Raw genomic sequence first — 20,356 nt, 5'->3', positions numbered from 1 at the left:
TAAAACTTTTGTTGTCTGTTACTCTTCCATCTGAACTTTTGCCATGATAAGGCTGGATTGTTTAAACCATGTGAAAACAATATTGTGAATAAAGACAAGTGAGTTAAGGTTTTTTAAAATAAGATTTTTAATTGCTTATTAGTGTTTGATCTGAGAATGAAATGAAATGCTATAAAAGGAAAATTGCTAAATTGCTGTTAAATGATTGCTACTAATAATGAACGTAAGTGGCTTTGCAAGTAAGTAGAGTAATAAAACAGCAACTTTTATATTCAGAGGTTTCTGTGGCACATACAACTTTCTTTTCATAGGTCTTCTGATTCTGGTACAGTGGTATCCTCTGTAGGTTCAGTTGTTATCACTATAGGAATATTCTCAGATATCCATCCCTTAGGAGTCCTATTAAAGGACCGTCTGCCAGAAAGAGGATTGGCAAAGGCCATGAACCTGGGATCTGTTAACAGTAGTAGCTCAAAATCTGGAACTTTGAATTTAACCATTTTTGATGCTTTTTCAAAACCTCCAAATGGGGTGGCAACTCTGTGGGAAATGAAAAAGAAATACTTATTAATATTCAAATTTATTGGCCAGAAAATAGAAAACAATTTAATACATAATTTTATGGGCATGTTTAATTCATGATTTTATGGGCACATTTATATCCTACGTATGGTTTTCAGTTCTTTACCTCTGAGGTAAGTATTTCCATTTAAGGACCATGCTTTTATGATAAAAACAGATATTGGCAACAAATTAGTATAAATACCCTTTGTATGTACTCTTAGTTTTGGACGAAACTAATCTATTCCCTGTACCCTGAGCTCATCACAAATGTTTCTTGCCTCTGTGCCTTTGCTAACAATGTTCCCCCTATTTAAGATATTTCTGGGCTGGCCAGTTGCTCAGTTGGTTAGTGTGCTACCTTGTAACATCAAGGTCAAGGGTTTAGATCCCAGCCAGCTGCCAAAAAAACAAGAAATGATGTTTCCTCCCTACCTTCTCTCTACTTGTATATGTCCTGTGATCTTTTTGTTCTGACTTCCCTCTAACTATCCCAGCCCACAGTCCCTTAGCCAAATTCCTGTAGCATCAATTGTCTTATGCTATGATACGGTACTTTATATTATCAGCTTCTCTTTAAGAATATAGTTTGGTTTGAGTTATCTGTGAATTTTAAACTCTTCTAAGGCAAGAAGTATGTCTTTTGCATCTTTGTATCTCCACCTCAAAAACCTCAAAATGCTTCCAATTGTTTTCTGAATATAGTCCAACTTCCTTAAATTGGCTTTCAGGAGCCCACATAATTTTCTAGCTTTGTTTGATTTAGGCATTAATTAATTTATTCATTCAGTGCCAGGCACAGTTCTAAGTGAACAGAATAAAATCTCAGCTCTTATATTCTAGTGAAGGAGACAGAAAATAAACATAAACACATAGAAAAACATCAAGTAGTGATAGAAGTTATGCAGAAAGTTAAAATAGGGTGATGTAATGGTGAATAACTGAATGACTCAATAGTTACTTTAGACTTAATCATCAGGGAAGACTTCTCTCAAGAAGTGACATATAAACTGCCATCTCAAGGTCAAAAGTTAGCCATGTACAGTATGGCTAAAGCACATCAGCATTTCCTGTAGAGGAAATAGCTAATGCAAGGATCCTAAGGCAGAAGTTGGCATGTTCAGGAAAAGACAGAAGGTCTATGTTTCCAGATTAGTAGGTGAGGGTGGGTTATAGGGAAGAGGGGACAGAAAGGTGGATTGTCTGGGGTTTTGTCCAAGTAAGGAATATGGATTTCCTTCTAAGTGTGAAGGGAAACCATTGTGAATAATCTGAATAAATTTTATAAAGATCATTCTGGCTTCTTTTGCTGTGTGAAGAGATTATAAGAGGACAAGAGTGGAAGGAGAAAAGAGTATAGCAATTCAAGCAAGAAATGATGGCTTGGATTCCAGACGTTTTCTGTGAAGATCGAAAGAAGTGGGTGGTCTCATGGTGTGTTTCAGAGGTACTGTCAACTGAATTTGCTGATAAATTCGATAAATATTGTGAGGGAAACAGAAATCAAGGATAATTCCTGGGTTTAGACTTTTAGCAACTGGCTAGTGGGAGACCGAAAAAACAGATTTGGTGCCTGGGTGGAAAACATAATTTAGACATCCCAGTGGAGAGGTCATTCATTCAGGTTTTGCCCTATTCTTTCAGGCACCTGTTGTTCCAGGACATTGAATAACTGCTTGCTCTTCCCATTTTATGCTCTACTACCTCATTGCCTTTACTTATACTCTCTCTCTCTCTCTCTTTTTCTCGCTCTCTCAGTATTTTGAGCTTTACTACTACATTTCTAAATCCTCTTTAAGTTCTAACTCACATTTAACTTTCTTCTTGTAGTTTTTCCCATCTCCCACAGCCAGAAGTAAGCATTCCTCCCCTAAGTTTCCATGTTTCCATGGATTCTATGAAGGTACTTCAAAAAGTTCATGGAAAAATAGAATTAAAAAGATAATACAAATCTTTTCATGAACTCTTTGAAGTGCCCTTGCATTTACATCTGCCCTGTGACCTTATTTTCCATCATTCATTACATCCATGGTAAGTCTGCCTTATTTCTTATCTCCAAGAGAATTGGAATTTTTCTTTGATGTGTGTTTGTAATTCATTAAAATATACTTGTATAATGCATTGTACCTGAAAGATCCTCATAAACATATGGACAACAGGAACTGGTAAGACTACATAGATTCTCCAGTATTGTGGAGATTATTTAGAAACCTGGAAGAGACCTCATTTTTTTGTAGTTCAGTCACTATCTTGAATATCTTAATTTCTGTTTGCCTTGTATTAAAGAAGTAATAAAGGCATTAATATGTACAGGGTTCTACAAATGTGATTCCATTACTTTCCAGTTGCCTCTTTGTGACTAGTGAATTAAGAAAGGACTGTGTAGATGTTCCCAGCACTTCACTGCTAGAAGTGGAGTAAAAACAACAGCATTTCAAGCTTCAGGCCTTACATCCTTTACCCAACGAATTTGGTGGGAGCTAAATATGTTTGTTCTTAGCAATGATGAATGTTTAGTACAGCCTGTGGGGACTGCAGAGTTTAATTGTCACATTTTGTTTCAAAGTGTCATCAGTGGCATGAGAAGTGTTTTATGTTGCTTTAACTTACTATGTAATTTGACACTGTCCTCTTTTTAAAAATTATTATTATGCATAGCAGAGAAAATAATTCCAAAAAACTTCTGAAAACCATATTGGGTTAGTTCTAAAACATTTGAAATTATACACATTGATTTGAAAATTTAGTAACAAACTTCTAAAACAATAGAATCTTATTTTAAATATTCACTGGATAATCTGTTCTTCAACTTTTTAAACTCTGCAGTATCGGTAGTTTCATAATAATAATGCATTCCTAAAGTTTAGTCTATATAAAATCAGATATCAGATTTGCTAAATTTGTAATTTTTTTGTTTGTCATTTGCCTGTATATAACGTGGGTTTTGATCCTTTTCTTTGTGTACTGAATTCTAGATTCTTGTTTGCCTCATGTTTAATAAATATACAAGTATACTAGAGATAGCCTCCATATTCCAACTTTTCAGTACTTTGCCACATTTTTTTCTAGTAATTTTATATGCCTTTATTGCCAGACAATGTCTTAGTCCATCTAAGGAAACCAAATGGTAATTATAAATATCCACTGTTTTCCCAGAATGTACTGGAAGCAAATAAGTAGAAATGAAAGCCACGGTATTTACTCTCAAGAAACTTGCAATCTATTGAGAAGATAGTAAAGTTTTATTTATTTTTCTCAGACATAATTATGTAGAAGAACTCTCCCAGAATACACAAGAAGCAGGCAATATGATAAAAAATAAAATACATGAGAGTCAAGATAGAGAATATTCAAGCTTGCAAAGGAAGGAAACAGAATATTAGAGTCACAATCATGAATCAAAGTTATGATGGGAAGACAACTTTCCTGAGTTGAAGAAGATTTATATAGGAAAAGGAGTCTCCAAACTCTAGGCAAAGTTAAAAGAAAAGGAAAAAAAAGAAGAAAGAAAGAAATACTACCTAGGTATTCCTTGGCAGAATTTTAATGTTTTTAATATAGTGAGCCATGCATGCAGGGAGAAGGGCAGGGAATGTAGAGGAGGAACAAAAATCAGGCCAGTCAAAATCTTTTCCAGGGCCGAGCCCGTGGCGCACTCGGTAGAGTGCTGCACTGGGAGCACGGTGACGCTCCCGCACGGGTTCGGATCCTATATAGGAATGACCGGTGCACTCACTGGCTGAGTGCCGGTCATGAAAAAAAAAAAAAAAAAAAATCTTTTCCAAAACATTAAATACCAAGAGATAGTATGTTGAGTGGGTGTTGGGCAGAAAAGGCTGTGACCAAGTAATTATTCATGAGCCAAGGTAAATATATATATATATCCTAGATATGCACAAACTCAGATTGGTGTCTCCTTCCTAAGAGAACTACTTGAAGACATATTCCCGCTAACTGATGGATAGATAATTAAATCAAGTGAAGTCATAATGTAAAAAGTACTGGCAATGACAATAAAAGCCACTTTAAAAATTATGATCATGCAAATTAATTACCAAAGCCAGCTACTATTCTTGAAAAGAAGATTTGTCTAATTTAAAATATTTATATGGCAGACAAGCAAATAGTGGTATGCAGATTAAATTAACAAGTATTGGCTGGTGGGCAGGAGACGGGGGGTGGAGTAAAGAGGTTGTATTTCTCATTCTCCCATGTATAGGTGGGAATCAGAAGTTAATGTTTTGTTCTTGAATTTAATAATTAGAGAGATTGTTTATACAGTGTATACATTTGACTGACCTAAAAAGAATGATGGGGAGAAGTTAAAATAGGATTTCTCCCTACCAGTTCACCACAGGTGATAAAAGTAAACAAGACAGAGTTTATAGAACAGCACACAAAAAATAGAACAATCTAAGAAATGGGATTCTGGAGTCAGACTAGCTGATCTGAAATACCAAACAGACCACATGATTCCCTAATCAGTATGTAGAATCTGTTCATCACTCAGTGTAGATATTTAAAGAGCACCTAGTACACGCCAGGTACTGTTTGAGACACTAGTATGGTTTGTGTCCTAAAATTCATGTGTTGAAACTTAATCCCCATTGTGTTGGTATTAAGAGGTGAGTACTACATACCAGACATTGTTTTAAGTGTTTCTCAAACTCTATTGGTATAAGAATCACATTTGGCTCTTGTTAAACTGCAAATGCTAATTCAGTCAGGGTGGACCCTGAGATTCTGCATTTCTGACCAGTTCCCAGGTGATGTCAGTGTGTTGGTCTGTGACCACACTTTGAGTACCAAAGGCTTTACATGATTGGCTCATTAAATCCTCACAACAACCTCATGAGTTGGTTCTATTTATACCCCTTTTTACAGACACAAATGAGTTAAATGACTTGCCCAAAGTCACTCACCTTTAAAGTTGTGAAACCAAGATTTGAACCCAAGCAGCCAGACTCACTAGAATTCTATTAATATGAGACAGTTACATCTATACCATACCCCATGAAATAATCCTTGAGGACAACTGGGCTGTCTCAGATCACTTTCTAAGAGCAGTGTTTTTAGGAATCTCAACATACTTGGGCTGTGTCTAAATGATGTCAAATCAGGTTGTTATCACATTCATGACATGGCTAGCTGATTCAGTGTCTCACATATTGTTGTTTGATTTAGTGGCTTGGAGAGCCTATGTGACTTAAATTTGATACAGTACAAAAGAAAACTTATTTCTGGAGTTCAAGATATCCAAGACAGTATTTTATCATTTTAGAAACTTGCCATTTTATATCAACTGTGTGTTCATTTCTTGATTCATCCATTTATATATACAACAAACAACAGATTTCTTAGCATGTCTAGACACTCTGCTATGTGCTAAGGAATCAAAGACAAGAAGACTGTAGTAGATCTCAACCTTAAAGAGCTCGCAAAGAGTGAAACATGAGGGGAAAAACACATGGAATAAGCTAGTTGCTCTAAGGTAAGAATGTCCTGACTGCAGAGAAGCCTAGGGTAAAAAGCACCTTAGTCTGCCCGGTGAGCAGGAAATTCTTCTCAAACTTAGAGCCTGGGAACAGGACCAGCTACATAATTTTCAGGACCAAGAGCAAAAATGAAAACACAGGGCCCCTTATTCAAAACTTACTGAGAATTTCATGAAATTCCTGGACACATACAACATACCAAGGTTGAATCATGAAAAATTAGAAAACCTAAATAGACCAATAACAAGTAATAAGATAAAAGCAATAATAAAAAGTCTCCCAGCAAAGAAGTCCCCAGGACCAGATGGCTTCACTGCTGAATTCTACCAAACATTTAAAGAAGAACTAATACCAATTCCTCTAAAACTCTTCCAAAAAATTGAAGAGGAGGGAATACTTTCAAACTCATTCTACAAGGCCAATATTAACCTCATACCAAAACCAGAAAAAGATACAACAAAAGAAAACTGAAGACCAATATCCCTAATGAACACAGAAGCAAAGATCCTCAATAAAATACTAACAAACAGAATCCAACAACACATTAAAAGGATCATTAACCATGATTAAATGGGATTCATCACAGGGATACAAGATTGGTTCAACATACACAAATCAATAAACATGATACATCATAACAACAGAATGAAGAAAAAAAACCATATAATCATTTCAGTACATGCAGAAAAATCATTTGATAAAATCCAACAACACATCATGATAAAAACACTCAACAAATTGGGTATAGAAGGAATGTACCTCAACACAATATAGGCCATATATGACAAACCCACAGCTATTATATTGAATGGACAAAAAATGGGAGGCTTTTCCTCTAAGATATGGAATAAAACAAGGATGCTCGCTTTCCCTACTCTTATGTGATATAGTACTAGAAGTTCTATTCAGAACAAGAAAGGAGGAAGTCAGATAATCCCTATTTACAGATGATATGATCATCAATATGTAGAAAACCCTAAAGACTCCACTAAAAAATTACTAGAACTAATAAATGAATTCAGTATAGTGGCAGGATACAAGATCAACACACAAAAATCAGTAGCCCTCCTATATGCCAATAATGAAATAGCTGAAGAAGGAATCAGGAAAGTAATCCCGTTCACAATAGCTATAAAAAAAAATGAAATACCTAGAAGTACTTTTAACCAAGGAGGTGAAAGACCTCTGCAATGAAAACTATATGACATCATTGAAAAAAATTGAAGAGGACACAAATAAATGGAAAGATGTTCCATGTTCTTGGCTTGGAAGAATTAACACCTTCAAAATGACCATATTACCCAAAGCAATCTACACATTCAACACAATCCATATCAAAATATCAATGACATTCTTCATGGATATAGAAAAAAATTATCCTGAAATTTGTATGGAACCATAGAAGACCTCGTACAGCTAAAGCAATCTTGAACAAAAAGAGCAAAGTTGGAGGCATCATACTTCCTCACTTTTAAGTATACCATAAATCTGTAGTAACCAAAACAGCATGGTACTGGCATAAAAATAGACAAATGGACAAATGGAACAGAATAGAGAGCCCAGAAATAAACCCACATACTTACAGCCAACTGATTTTCAACAAAGGTGCCAGGAATATTCAGTGGGGAAAGGACAGCCTCTTCAGTAAATGGTGCTGGGAAAACTAGATATGCACATGCAGAAGATTGAAACTAGACCCCTATCTCTCACCCTACACAAAAATCAACTCAAAATGGATTAAAGACCTGAATTTGAGACCCCAAATTATGAAACTACTAGAAAAAAAAAACATAGAGGAAACACTACATGAAATAGGACTGGGCAGTGCTTTTTTGAGCAATACTACAAAGACATAGCAACTAAGAAAAAATACACAAAAGGGACTACATCAAACTAAAAAGTTTCAGCACAGCAAGGGACACTATCAACAAAGTGAAGAGACAATTTACACATCAGACAAGGGGCTAATATCCAGAATATATAAGGAATTCAAGAGCAAAAAAACAAGTAACCCAATTAAAAAATGGACAAAGGACCTGAACAGACATTTCTCAAAAGAAGACATACAAAAGGCCAACAAACACATGAAAAAAATGTTCAAAATCACTGATCATCAGAGAAATGCAAATTAAAACCACAATGAGATATCATCTTGACTATTATCAACAAGACAGGAAATAAAAAATGCCAGTGAAAATGCAGAGAAAAGGGAACTCCCCTACATTGTTGGTGGTGATGTAAATTGGTACAGCCATTGTGGAAAACAGCATGGAGGTTCTTCAGAGAACTAAAAATATCTTCTTTACAATCCAGCTATCCCACTACTGGGTATATACCCAAAGGAAATGAAATTAATACATCAAAAAGACACCTGTACTTCCATGCTCATCGCAATGCTGTTCACAATAGCCAAGAGATGTAATCAACCTAAATGCCCATGAGTGGATGAATGGATAAAAAGAACTGTGGTATATATACACAGTGGAATACTATTCAGCTATAAAAAGAAATATCCTATCATTCACAGCAACATGGATGGAACTGGAAACCATCATGTTAAGTGAAATAAGTCAGGCACAAAAAGATAAATACCACGTGACCCCCCTCATGTGGAATCTTAAAAAAAAAGTGGTTCTCATAGAATTAGAGAGCAGAATAATGATTATCAGATTTGGGGATGGGTGGGGAGGGGAAGTCGTGGCCTACTAACAGGTACAAAACTATGCTATTTACACTAAGTGAATCATAGTGCGATATATGAATGTATTGAAACAATACACTGTACCCCACAAATATGTACAAGTAAATGTCAAAATAAAAAATAAATTTAAAAATAGAATTGCCTTACAGGAACAACACAGCATTAAACCTAGCATGGCCCTTTTAAACGTGGGACATAGTATGCACACCCATTACTGGGATCTTAGGAATGAATCATTACCCATAAGATACAAGAAACTGGAGTAGAATATTTCTAGATTTAAGCTGAATTTGATCAATTAATCTTGTATTTATTAATTCCAAAATGAATTTTACTCATTTATTTATTTTTCTGAATTAAAGAAGAAATATTCCTCTGCACTAAAATTCAATATTTGGGTTTGGCCTTTTGTGGATTGCTTTTTCCCTTTTTATCTGGTTCTGTTTTTGTTTTGTTTTGTTTTTCCCTTCCAATTTGTGGATCATTTTCTTCTCTTGTAAATGAAAACATTCCCTTCCGTTACATCACCTATCTCCTACCTCCTACCACAGATAAAGTCAAAGGTTGCTGTTTGGAAAACAGTTTTCTTTTCTTTGGTACCATTGAAACTATTTGTTTGAATTTCATTGCCCTTACGCACAAATTAAAGAGTTCATTCACAGAGAAATTATGCATTCAAAGTGGGAGACTCCTTTAAGATTTTTAAGATCTCTGAAAATAGTTTCAAGTGTTAGTCAAAGTTAGTGAAGCAAAAATTTCCACAGAAAGATTTGAAATCTACTGAATGATAACTGTGCATCTCTATAATTCCCATAATATAAATTCTTCAAATACAAGTATAACTTAAAATGATTTTTACACTTTGTCATCTGTGTAATGAATAATAAGCCTGTTACTCTTAGATTCACAATTAATAGATGCTTTCTTTTTTATTTCATTTGATCAGTGATGGGATTGCATTTGTAGAAAGTAAGTGCCAGGCATATAATACACTCATAATAATTACTAATTATTCTATAATCTAAAGGAGTAGCTAAAATGATTATATAGAAATTAAAATAAATTATGCTACTAAATAGCTTATATACATACTATTTAAAGGTACTTAATCATGTAATCATAGAATTTATTTTATAGATAAGGAAATTAAGATAGGAGAGGCTAAGTGACATACCTAAAGTTACACAGCCTTTTGAAGCAGAGCTGGGAGCTTCCTTGCTCCCAGTTTACTTTTTTCACTTGTTACAGGGGTTTAATAGAGTATTATTTGAATATATTGCATAAAATTTGAATATACTCAAAAGCAGTACAAGAATACAAAATTGTATTAAACTCTGTGCCATTTTGAAATTGTGATTAGACTTGGGAGCCAATTATCATCTAGCCATTATTACTGCTGTATATTAGACTACATCTTACCCTTCTATGCTTTATTAACAATATTTAATAATTATATATGATAATGTGGGACTACCAAATAGTGTTATTTTATTCTTTGCAAGGACTTTGGGAATATCTGGAAAATGCTTATTTCTCCCTCTCTCTGTTGCTCCCATTTATTTTTGCAAAAATGAAAAAAATAGATGTATCAGAATAAAATCTTAATGTAATAACATGTTGAATTGCTTAATAAACAAGGGAAAATGATACTTATTACATTTTATTTTTAAAAGATATTTTATTATTCTTATCTTGTTGTCCAAAAGGTGTCAACAAACAATGTCTCTGTCTGAAAATGTGTATGTAAATATGTTTTATTTTAACGCTTAGCTTTAAAGAATATTTTCAGTGGATATTGAATAATAGGTTGGCAGTTATTTAATTCATTATTTTAAAGGTGTTATTCTATTATTTTCCATGATTTCAGTTGGGAAATCAACTATCTTATTTTTACTCCTTTTAAAGTAATGTGTCTTTCATTCCTGAGCTTTAATATTTTCCTGTTGTCTTTAGTTTACAATCATGTGCCTTTGTGTGGTTCACTTTGCATTTACCCTTCTTGGGTTGAGTAGTACTTCCTGAACTTTTGTCAGTTTGAAAAATTCTTGGCCATTAATTCTTCCAATATTGTTCTCTTTTATTTGCTCCTTAGACTATAATCATACACATATATTGGCATTTTTATTACTCCTCCAACTGTGTCTCCTGCTGTTTTCTTGCATTTGGATCTTTTTTTCTCTGTCTTTCATCCGGAACATTTTCTACATGAGTTTACCAATCCTCTCTTTAGCTGTGTCTAATCTGCCATTAATTCTATTTATTGAGATTAAAAAAACCATTTCTATCATTCAGTATAACACATGTACAGAAAACCTTATGAAAATGTACATAATATATATAAAATGAGCAATCTTGGGATGACTACACATATTAAGAGCTATTCCAGAGCCCTATATATGTTTCTGCCCAATCACTTCCCCCTCTTGCCCTTAGTAGTAATATTTTGAATTTTATGGTAATATAAACCTAGAAAATATTTTTTAAAACTTAAGGACATTATGCTAAGTGAAATAAGCCAGTCACAAAAGACAAATACCGTATGATTCCACTTATTTGAGGCACTTAGAGTAGTAAAAATCATAGAGACAGAAAGCAGAATGGTGGTTGTCAAGGGCTGGGGGAAGGGTGGAATGGATAGTAATTGTTTAATTTGTATAGAGTTTCTGTTTTACAAGATAAAAAGAGTTGTGAAGATGGATGGTGGTCATGATTGCCCAACATTATGAATGTATTTAATGACACAGAAGTGTACATTTGAAAATGGTTAAGACAGTAAATTTTGTGTTGTTTATTTTACCACAATAAAAAAGAAAAAAGAATAAAAATGTAGAGATAATTTGAATTTCTGAATGGTGTCATTTTCTTTCCAGAGAGGATTTACTTTTGTCACAGCAGGCAGTTTGATTTAGGGGAAGTGGGCTTTGTTCAATCTAAGGCTGTGTTGACTGGGAGCAGCATTTAGTTTTGTGAAGGCTGACCTATTACTTGTTCACTTTACTCCAATGGTATAACCCTTTAGGGTTCCCAGCTGAAAGCTTGGAATATTCACCAGGGCTCCTCCTCCTATTTTTGGTCTTACAGACTTGAAATTGCCCAAAGGTTTGCTCAGATTCTCAGCCTTATAGCTGTGGCCAATGAATTAGTAAGTGCCTCAAGGGAAGAAAAATGGTACCAACTGTTGGGTTCACATTTCTAAATTTTGGGCCGGCCCGTGGCTCACTCGGAAGAGTGCGGTGCTGATAACACCAAGGCCCCGGGTTCGGATCCCATATACGGATGGCCGGTTCGCTCACTGGCTGAGTGTGGTGCTGACACATTTCTAAATTTTCCTCATCTCCAGGATCTTGGCCCTCAAGTACCCACTTCCTTGGTAGCTTTTCAATCATTTTTTAAAAATTAGCTTTTCTAATTATTTTCATGAAGTTGTTCTGATATAAACTAATCTGCCATAGCTGGAAATAGAATTCCTACCTATGTGACTTTTTATAATCTTACTCATTTAGCAAGCATTTAAACCAAAGATATGATCACAGTGTTTATTTGTTAAGCAGACTTCTAAAGCAATGCTTGTAATGGACAAAGCTTTAAATTTTGTATGCCCTTGTGCATATACTTTAAGGACAGAAAGTATCTTAAAGCTACCTGTTTGGGATGTCTACATATCACCTTATGTTTTATTTCATCTGTTAATGCTATTTAATGATAATAAGGAGTCTAAGAATACACAGTCATATTGATTAAATGTAGCCCTTAACTTTTTATTTCTATGTTGATATATACATAAAAAGGAATAAAATTTTCTCAAGTAAAGAAGATGCATTAGCAGGTTAAATTCTCTCCTTTTCTTTCTCTCTCTGACACACACACACACACACACACACACACACACACACACACAATGTTACATTTACAAAAGCTTCAATTTAACACAGGGAGCTACATTTCCTATTGGATGGTATTTTGCCCATTAATATAGTACTCACTTAGTATTTATACGATCATTACGCATCTCTTTATAACTGACCCCAATACACCGGTGTGTCTGTAGAAGTAGAAGCAAGCTGCTCAGCAGGTATGAGGTACTGAAGCCACAGGACACAGAAAAGTCTTACTATATCTCTTAAATACGAATCTCAAAAATAAAGCCTGAAGTATTTCACTATTTTCCATTTTTCCTTAGTGTTTTATATTTTGTAATTTTCTACACTCTCATTTCGGAAAAACATTTTATCATTGATTAGAATGGGCCTTCAACCTCTTCCCTGCCACTCCTCGACCCTCTTTAAGTTCTATGGTACATCTCATTTATACAATAGGTGTAATACTACTATAGTAGTGTGTGAAAACTAAAATTCTTACAGTACAATAATTAAAAGTACCAAAGAAGATTACTATTTAAATGCAGTCTATGTGGAATTTTTTTTTTGTAAGTAAAGATTTATTCCTTAAATTAACAGTTATTAAGTAGCCTATAAATTGAGTCTAATTTTTTTGTGGGTGTGAGATAACATGGTAGATATATTTTACTCTAAAATGAAAGCAAACTTATCAAAGAATGGATTATGAGGCCATTAAAAATATCCAAAATCTCTATGGAGATCATAAAAAATAAATAATAGGGAAAAACAGATGCCCATGTATAATCTGTACTACAGATATTTTTGGCAATATTTTGGTATCATAAGTTTTGGTTTGTTTGTGTGCTTGAATCTGGGGCCACTAAGTCTCTAAATTACCTTTAATCTGGTCTAAAGCCTGCAAAAATGTAAATTGGAATCTGGATTTACACAATAATTCACAAAGCCCTGGATGTGAATTATTTCTAAAATTTTTAAGCAGCACTGTCATTTGAAGCAACACATAAATTAATATCAACCTTTGAGTTAGCAATTATTATTAAAATAACATTTTTAAAGTGTTGGGGGATAATCTTGATGTTATAACAATGATAGTTTCTGAATCATTTTCTTCATTTTTATACTAAAAAGGACCAAGTTTAAAAATATTAGTAATATTGCAAAAATGAGTTCTTGCCTAGGCTTTGAAGATATCTTATATTCCTATTTAGATTCTTTTCTTAAAAGAAAATATTTTTTTCTACCAGAGGATTTAGTCCTCTGTACAGTGATGGAAAAATCTTGGTATGACATGCCAACAGTGTCACCCAGTATAATTGGATTACCTGTTAAAGCTCCTGTAATCAGGCAGTTCTGCCTTTCCTTCAGGCTGGAAAAGTTTAGGGTATAAAGCCTCTAAAAGCTCTGGATCACTGCTAATGGCCTGTTCCCAGGGAGACTGATAGTACTTAGGGACAGCTGTGGTGTTGAATTTTTCAGGAGGAATTTCCTTCAGTGGTCCAGAATATCCTTTGGAAAAATATAGCAAGAATAAGTAAACAGAGTGCAGGAGAATTACTAAACTCCACCTAACATTTTACCATGTTTAATTTTTCATGCTGGGTTAAACTTATGAAGAATACATCCTTTTTATGATTCCCCAGAAAACAGCAGTCTGAAAGTGTTAGACGTCTTAAAACTCCTTTAAGCTTATGGAATTTTCAAAAGAACCCACATTTTTAATGTGTAATTTTTCCAAATCATACAGTTATTTTTTCCTTGATCATCTTAGTATATACTTATTCAAGTATGTACTGTGTCTATTCTTAATGTATGAATTCCTTAAGGATAGAGATTAATTCTTCTATTCATTTTGCAATTCCATAGTGATGATTATATACCAAAAGTTCTAACTAAGTGATGAGAGTACCAAACTGTATGAACATTAACTTTTCCATAGGTCCTCTCTCTTTCCTATTAAAAAAAAAAAAAACTCCAAAAATTAGAAAGCAACAGGTTGCAGTACAGTGATTGAAGCTAAAAGAATATGTATGGATTCTATTGACTAGGAAAGACGTGAAGGTAGATAGGGAAATAATTAACTTTAGCTGAGTACTTATTACATGTTAGGGACTAAATTTATATCACCACACTTAATTTTCATAACAACCCTAGGCAGTAAGATTTGTGTTTCTTATTTTACAGATTGAGGAATCTGAGGCCCTAAGATATTTATTTTCTTTGTCACCACAGTTGTAAAATGGGAAGGGGTAGAAAGGAGACAGGGTTGAATCCAGGTCTTTTCTGATTCTGAAGCTTGTTTCTTCTCCCATGTGGTTAATGCTATATAGAACCTGCTACCTGCTTTTCTGCCATGACATTTGGTTGAAAGCTACTGGCAAACTTTATTGCAATAGTTCATTTCAGAATTCTAAGTATTTTTAATTTTTGTCTAACTGATCTACTTCAATGTTATTTTACCAGGTCTATCAATAGTTTTTCTCTTTGTGTGCAATAAGAACACTCTAATGAATCTAAGCTCAACAATAACTAACACTCAACTTATTTTTAAATAAGATTTAATATTATACAGTTGCTTTACTTACATATTTTCAAAAATAGTATTACCTTTGAGAAGAATTCTAGGAATAATTTTGCTAAATTTACTGTTTATTTTTAATATGACAGATATCTCTAATGTCAACATTATTGAAAATTTAAAAATCTACTTTATGCATTACTCTTCAGGAAATACTTGAATTTTCAAAGACACTTGCTGTAAGTTATTTTGACAAGTTATTGTCTAAATAGATAATATAATTTTTGAAGGATTTTATATTTCAATATCTAACAACATTTCTAAGTAATATAGTCTGGCTGGATAAGGATTTGCTTCTCTTTTAAGATAATAAACAGATATACACTCTAAAGAGACTGCATTTAAAGTCCTTTGAGAGAGCAGAGAATAATGAAAGCAATCTCCACAAGGTCACCTCACTGAAGCATTCGTAAATTTGGTACAAGACCTGGGTTTAATTCTTCATCAAGTCTCATAAGCATTCATACCTTCAGTTTCTTAATTTGTAAAACAAGGATTGCAATTAATATGTTATGAAGTTATTGTGAAATTAAAGACAATATATCACAGTATTTCATCAATTGTACAGTCCCCATAAAATCAAATTTTAATATAATTACCAATGACTAATTTTCAGTATAACAGGTGCTTGCCAAAAAACACGATGGACATCTGAAGGAACATATGGCTACTATAATTGTTTTACGTAATTTCTTTGGGTCTAAATTTTTACATTTTTCTTGCACTTATCCACAAAACAGATATTTAATGAGAAAAGCTATATCATTTAAACACCGCTTAATAAGGCTTCAAATGACTTGAGTCATATCTTTAAGCACACAGCAATTTTATTTACAATTTTTTTTTATTTAAGGAGATTAGTTACCTGGAGCAATGTTGTCTGGATTCGGAGGGCTTCGTGGATCCGGGGTGTTCGGAGGAGTCAACGGGGCTTGCTGTGAACCACCCTCTAAATTGCTTTCATCCAGTTTCCCATTCTGCATAGCAATATTGTGCTGTATTTGATCAAAAGTAAACTCTGCTGAAAACTCAAAAATGCAAGTACACTAATAGGGGTGTATATTGCAAGACTCCATCTGTATTATTTAGAATTTAAATACAATGCCATTTCACTGTTTCACGGGCCTCAATAATTTACATGGTAATATGGTTGAGCAGTTGAATGAGAAATTTTACTGATAGCAATCTAAGATCTGTTTTATGATAACAATCCACTTAATAATAACTAAAGCTTAGATTAATTGAGCCTTACTGTGTGCCAGGCACTGTGTCTACTGCTTCATATCAATTATTTAATTTTCTGTTCACAACATCCCTATGAGATAAAAGTATTTAATTTTAAAATTTTTCTGAGTCTAATAATGCAGAGCATATTGGCCAAAGATGTGGCTCAGTAATTCTTACATTACCATTGTATTTTATAGTTGGGCTTTAATAGATACTTTAATATGTAGAAAGTTTAAAAATTTAATCTGAGACTTGTAATAGTAGTCATATGTAACAAAAATTAGAAAACAAAAACAAAAACAAAACAATTAAACAATACCATTTGTACTTTATGTTTCATGGACTTGTAGAAGGAAGAATTTGTGATTTTTAGAAAATGAAATGCAGAAAAGAGACATTGGTCTTTTAAGTTTTAGGTGAATTGGTTTTATTATGATTTAGGATTTATTCTATGGCAATAATATTATACCTTTAAAACATTCAATTTGTATTTTAAGAGAGGAAAATAGACATTGTAATAGATTATGACCTCAGAAGTATGCCTAGGCCTTATCCTTATAATAAACATTGTTCAAATTATATGTAGGATATAATGTGTACTTTAAAAAGAAAGACTGCATAAGGTCAAATTAACTTCAGAAAGAAAAATTAGTAAGAGCAAATTTAGCGAATAGAGACCAATTTTGACTTTTTTCTGTGTGACATATGCAGAATATATTTACCAATTTTTTTATTTCCATATTTATGGTTTCATTTTAAAATACACCTTTACATTTTATATTTATATTTAACTTTATGGAAATTTAAGGATAAAAGACTATTTTGTTCTTAAATTCAAGTACTTACAATAATTAAAGGCCATAAATTAAGAGCCTCACCTTATAAAATTATGAAGGAAATAAAGTTTACCCCTGTTTTCATGCCTCACCCACACACAGCCACTCCCTAAGTGTCTTTTGCACTCATCTTAATCTCTGCAGCATCCAAAAGCAGTCTACTTTCAAATGAGTAGTCTAAATTTAATCTTTTGTTCTTTCATCTGCTTTATCAAAGCCCTCCTTTAATCAGATCAGATATGTCAATGGTAAAATGAACTCTTTATGGAAAAATATTTGTAAAATATTGATAATCTGATATGACGTACTAACTTTCCAGGAACATATACATTTTCAAAGAATAGCTTTTTAAACAAAAGGATTTAATCTCAAGTAGAATTTTAAAGGACATATTTTGGGAAGAACTGTTCTCGTAGCTGTCTCTGCCTGAGGTTAAAATTTGTAGCAAAAATATTAAAACTTTAAACATTGCATACCTAATTGCAAACTCACTATCATGTTCACACTTTATTGCATACTGAATAAACCCTAAGTGTTTTAACCTTGAACTCAGACCTGCCTATGTAGTCTCATCTCTCTTCAGTTTTTAAAGTTGTACCCTAAGCTTCAAACTAAACCACTTATGAATCTCCCATTATCTTGTATGCTTTCCTACCTTTGATTCTTTGATCATAGGAGTTCCAGTAGCAAGAGACACCCTCTCTCTCGTTACCATGGTCAGATCTGTCCTGATTTAAAAACCACTCCCTCTCTGATTCCCCCTCACTCTCCAGTCAAAAGTTCTTTCTTCTTGCCACTCCCATATCATTCACCTTTTAAGTCATCTTTTGTGTCCTGTTTTATTTACTAGCTTGTTAGCTACTTGAGAACAGAGAATTTTATTTTACTCATCTTTTACAAGGCCTAGTTTGGTGCCTTATATAGCAAAAACAGTTAGTGAATATTTGCTGAAGTTTTAGTGAATAAATCACCAAGTCCAGCTAATTTTTTTTCTATGATCTTTTTAAAAATGTCATCTTTCTTATTTGTACCTACTTTTATCTAACACGATAGTCTTCCTTCTGTTCATCTTCCTTCTGAGCATTTCTCTTTTAGTCAGCCTGAATACTAATGCTTCTGAGTATGGCATTACTTCAGTTAGAAATCATTCCTTATTGTCTACTGAATAAAATGCAGACTCTTACACTTGGTAATCAAGATCTTGCACTCACTTAATAAATATTACCTCTAATGCCTTCTTGCACCCTTCCTTGAGCCAGTTCCCCATTGTTAACATGTGCCGTACTCGTTCCCGCACAGTCGCTTTACCCACGCTGTTTCATCTGCTTGGAATGTTCTCCCTCCTGTTCTTCACCAAACCAAATCCTAGGTTTTCTCTAAGACCCATCTTAAAATTTCCCTCTCCTTTCTGACTAACTGAACCCACAAAAAATGCCTCCATATTTTAATTTAATTTTATTTAATCTCAATACTTTAATGTATGTACCTCCCTTTCATGATCTTTCTTATTTCTTCTCATTAGCTGAACTCTGTTAATACATTTATGTCGTTTTGGGTCCCCAACTAGTTTATAATCTGGTTTAAACCTACTCAGTCACCATTTTTCTTTTGTATTCGTTTTCTTTAGTTCTAATATAATGTTATAACTAAAGATTATTTTAAATAATTGATTGCTAAAGATAAAGCACTTTTGAATATATATATATAATTGAATATTTTACAGTTGGAACTTAGCTCCTATCTTGAGAATTTGACTAAATAATTCACTAGATTATTATTTTTTCTTTTTTTTAACCTAGGCCACCTCTTAAAAAATGGAAAGTTTCTGCCAACTTTAATTATAAATAAGAAGGCAGTTGAGATGAATATAGGAAGTTTAAATGTACAGTGCATAAAGAATTACTTTTCTAAAATTTCTAGAATGTATTCATGAAATAAATTTCACCTAAAGTTACAAATAATTCTACCTACATTAATTTTTAAGAATTTTTAAACTTTTGTAACCTTTTTCTAGAGATTAATGATGAGCAGGAAAATCAACTCTTTCTAGTTAGTCATTAATTATCAGGAGACACCCAATACCTCTATTATCATCATTAAGTATACAAGCAAAGCCTTATAATGGTTAGGTAGTGACTGACTTGAGCCTTAAATTATAGGATTTCATCATCTGTGATTACCTTCAGAAAAGTTGGAAAGACAAATGAAAATTTGTTTCTTTTTATCTCAGTTAAGTTGACCCTAAAGAAAATAAAACTAGAGCAGTAACTTATAGATTATAAAAATGTTAAGTGAAAAACACACCTGTAATGTATATTACATGATTTCTGTTGAAATATCAATAGAAATAAAAGAGTAGCTTTTTTGTTTGTTCTATGCATTGTGCCAAATACAGAGTAGATGTTATTTTTCAAACAAAATGAATAGATATTCTGAATCCCAATATATTTTGTTTGGTCTTATTTCATAATTACTTTTTATAATGTACTTCCAGTATTATTTAAGATTTCCAGAGATTTCAAAAAGTCCAATATCATTTTGCAGTAATTCATAGAAGAAAATTTTAATTTTCATGAATAATCCTTCAATTTTATTTTTCTTTGAATGCTTATTTTTTTCACCCATCTCCTTTTTTGCTTTTTTGTTTAAGAAGTATATCAGTTCATGAACTTCAAAATTGGCTTCAAAATTGGCTCATGTAGCAAGCAATGTTTCTTCATTTCTTTTCTTTTTTTTTTTTTTTTTTTGTCGTTTTTTCATGACTGGCACTCAGCCAGTGAGTGCACTGGTCAGTCCTATATAGGATCCGAACCCACGGCGGGAGCGTCGCCGCGCTCCCAGCGCAGCACTCTACCAAGTGCGCCACGGGCTCGGCCCCTTCATTTCTTTTTAAGAACGTACATATCCTATTATTATTGCTTGTGTCACAGAAAGTATGTGGCTTGAATTTACCAACATCCCTTAACAGCAGAGTGAGCTCAAAGCTGCACTTATTTTTTTCTATTTTTAAAATGATGCTTAGTATTTGAACAAATGGCACTGATTACTAGGGAGTTGGTTTATATTTTCATCTATATGAGGCCCTAAACATTATAATAAAA

General features: G+C 33.3%; 1 protein-coding gene and 1 long non-coding RNA gene across 3 annotated transcripts in view; one reads left to right on the top strand and one right to left on the bottom strand.

Moving 5' to 3' along the window:
- The window catches only part of LOC134386028 (uncharacterized), a 56,952-nt gene that overhangs the window by 20,164 nt on the left and 16,432 nt on the right, over positions 1-20,356 (top strand). The gene's annotated exons all lie outside the window — the stretch shown is intronic.
- Positions 104-20,356, bottom strand: part of MYOZ2 (myozenin 2) — a 39,698-nt gene continuing 19,445 nt past the window's right edge. For both annotated transcript variants that reach the window (XM_063107935.1, XM_063107936.1), the window contains exons 4-6: positions 16,058-16,187; positions 13,940-14,123; positions 104-540 (exon numbers count right to left, since the gene is read on the bottom strand). In XM_063107935.1, coding sequence (XP_062964005.1) covers positions 306-540; positions 13,940-14,123; positions 16,058-16,187 — 549 coding nt within the window. In that variant the 3' untranslated portion in view covers positions 104-305. The remainder of the gene's footprint in view (positions 541-13,939; positions 14,124-16,057; positions 16,188-20,356) is intronic.

Source organism: Cynocephalus volans, chromosome 9, assembly GCF_027409185.1.
Source record: "Cynocephalus volans isolate mCynVol1 chromosome 9, mCynVol1.pri, whole genome shotgun sequence".
Lineage (NCBI taxonomy): Eukaryota > Metazoa > Chordata > Mammalia > Dermoptera > Cynocephalidae > Cynocephalus > Cynocephalus volans.
This window is presented reverse-complemented; position numbering and strand designations above follow the sequence as displayed.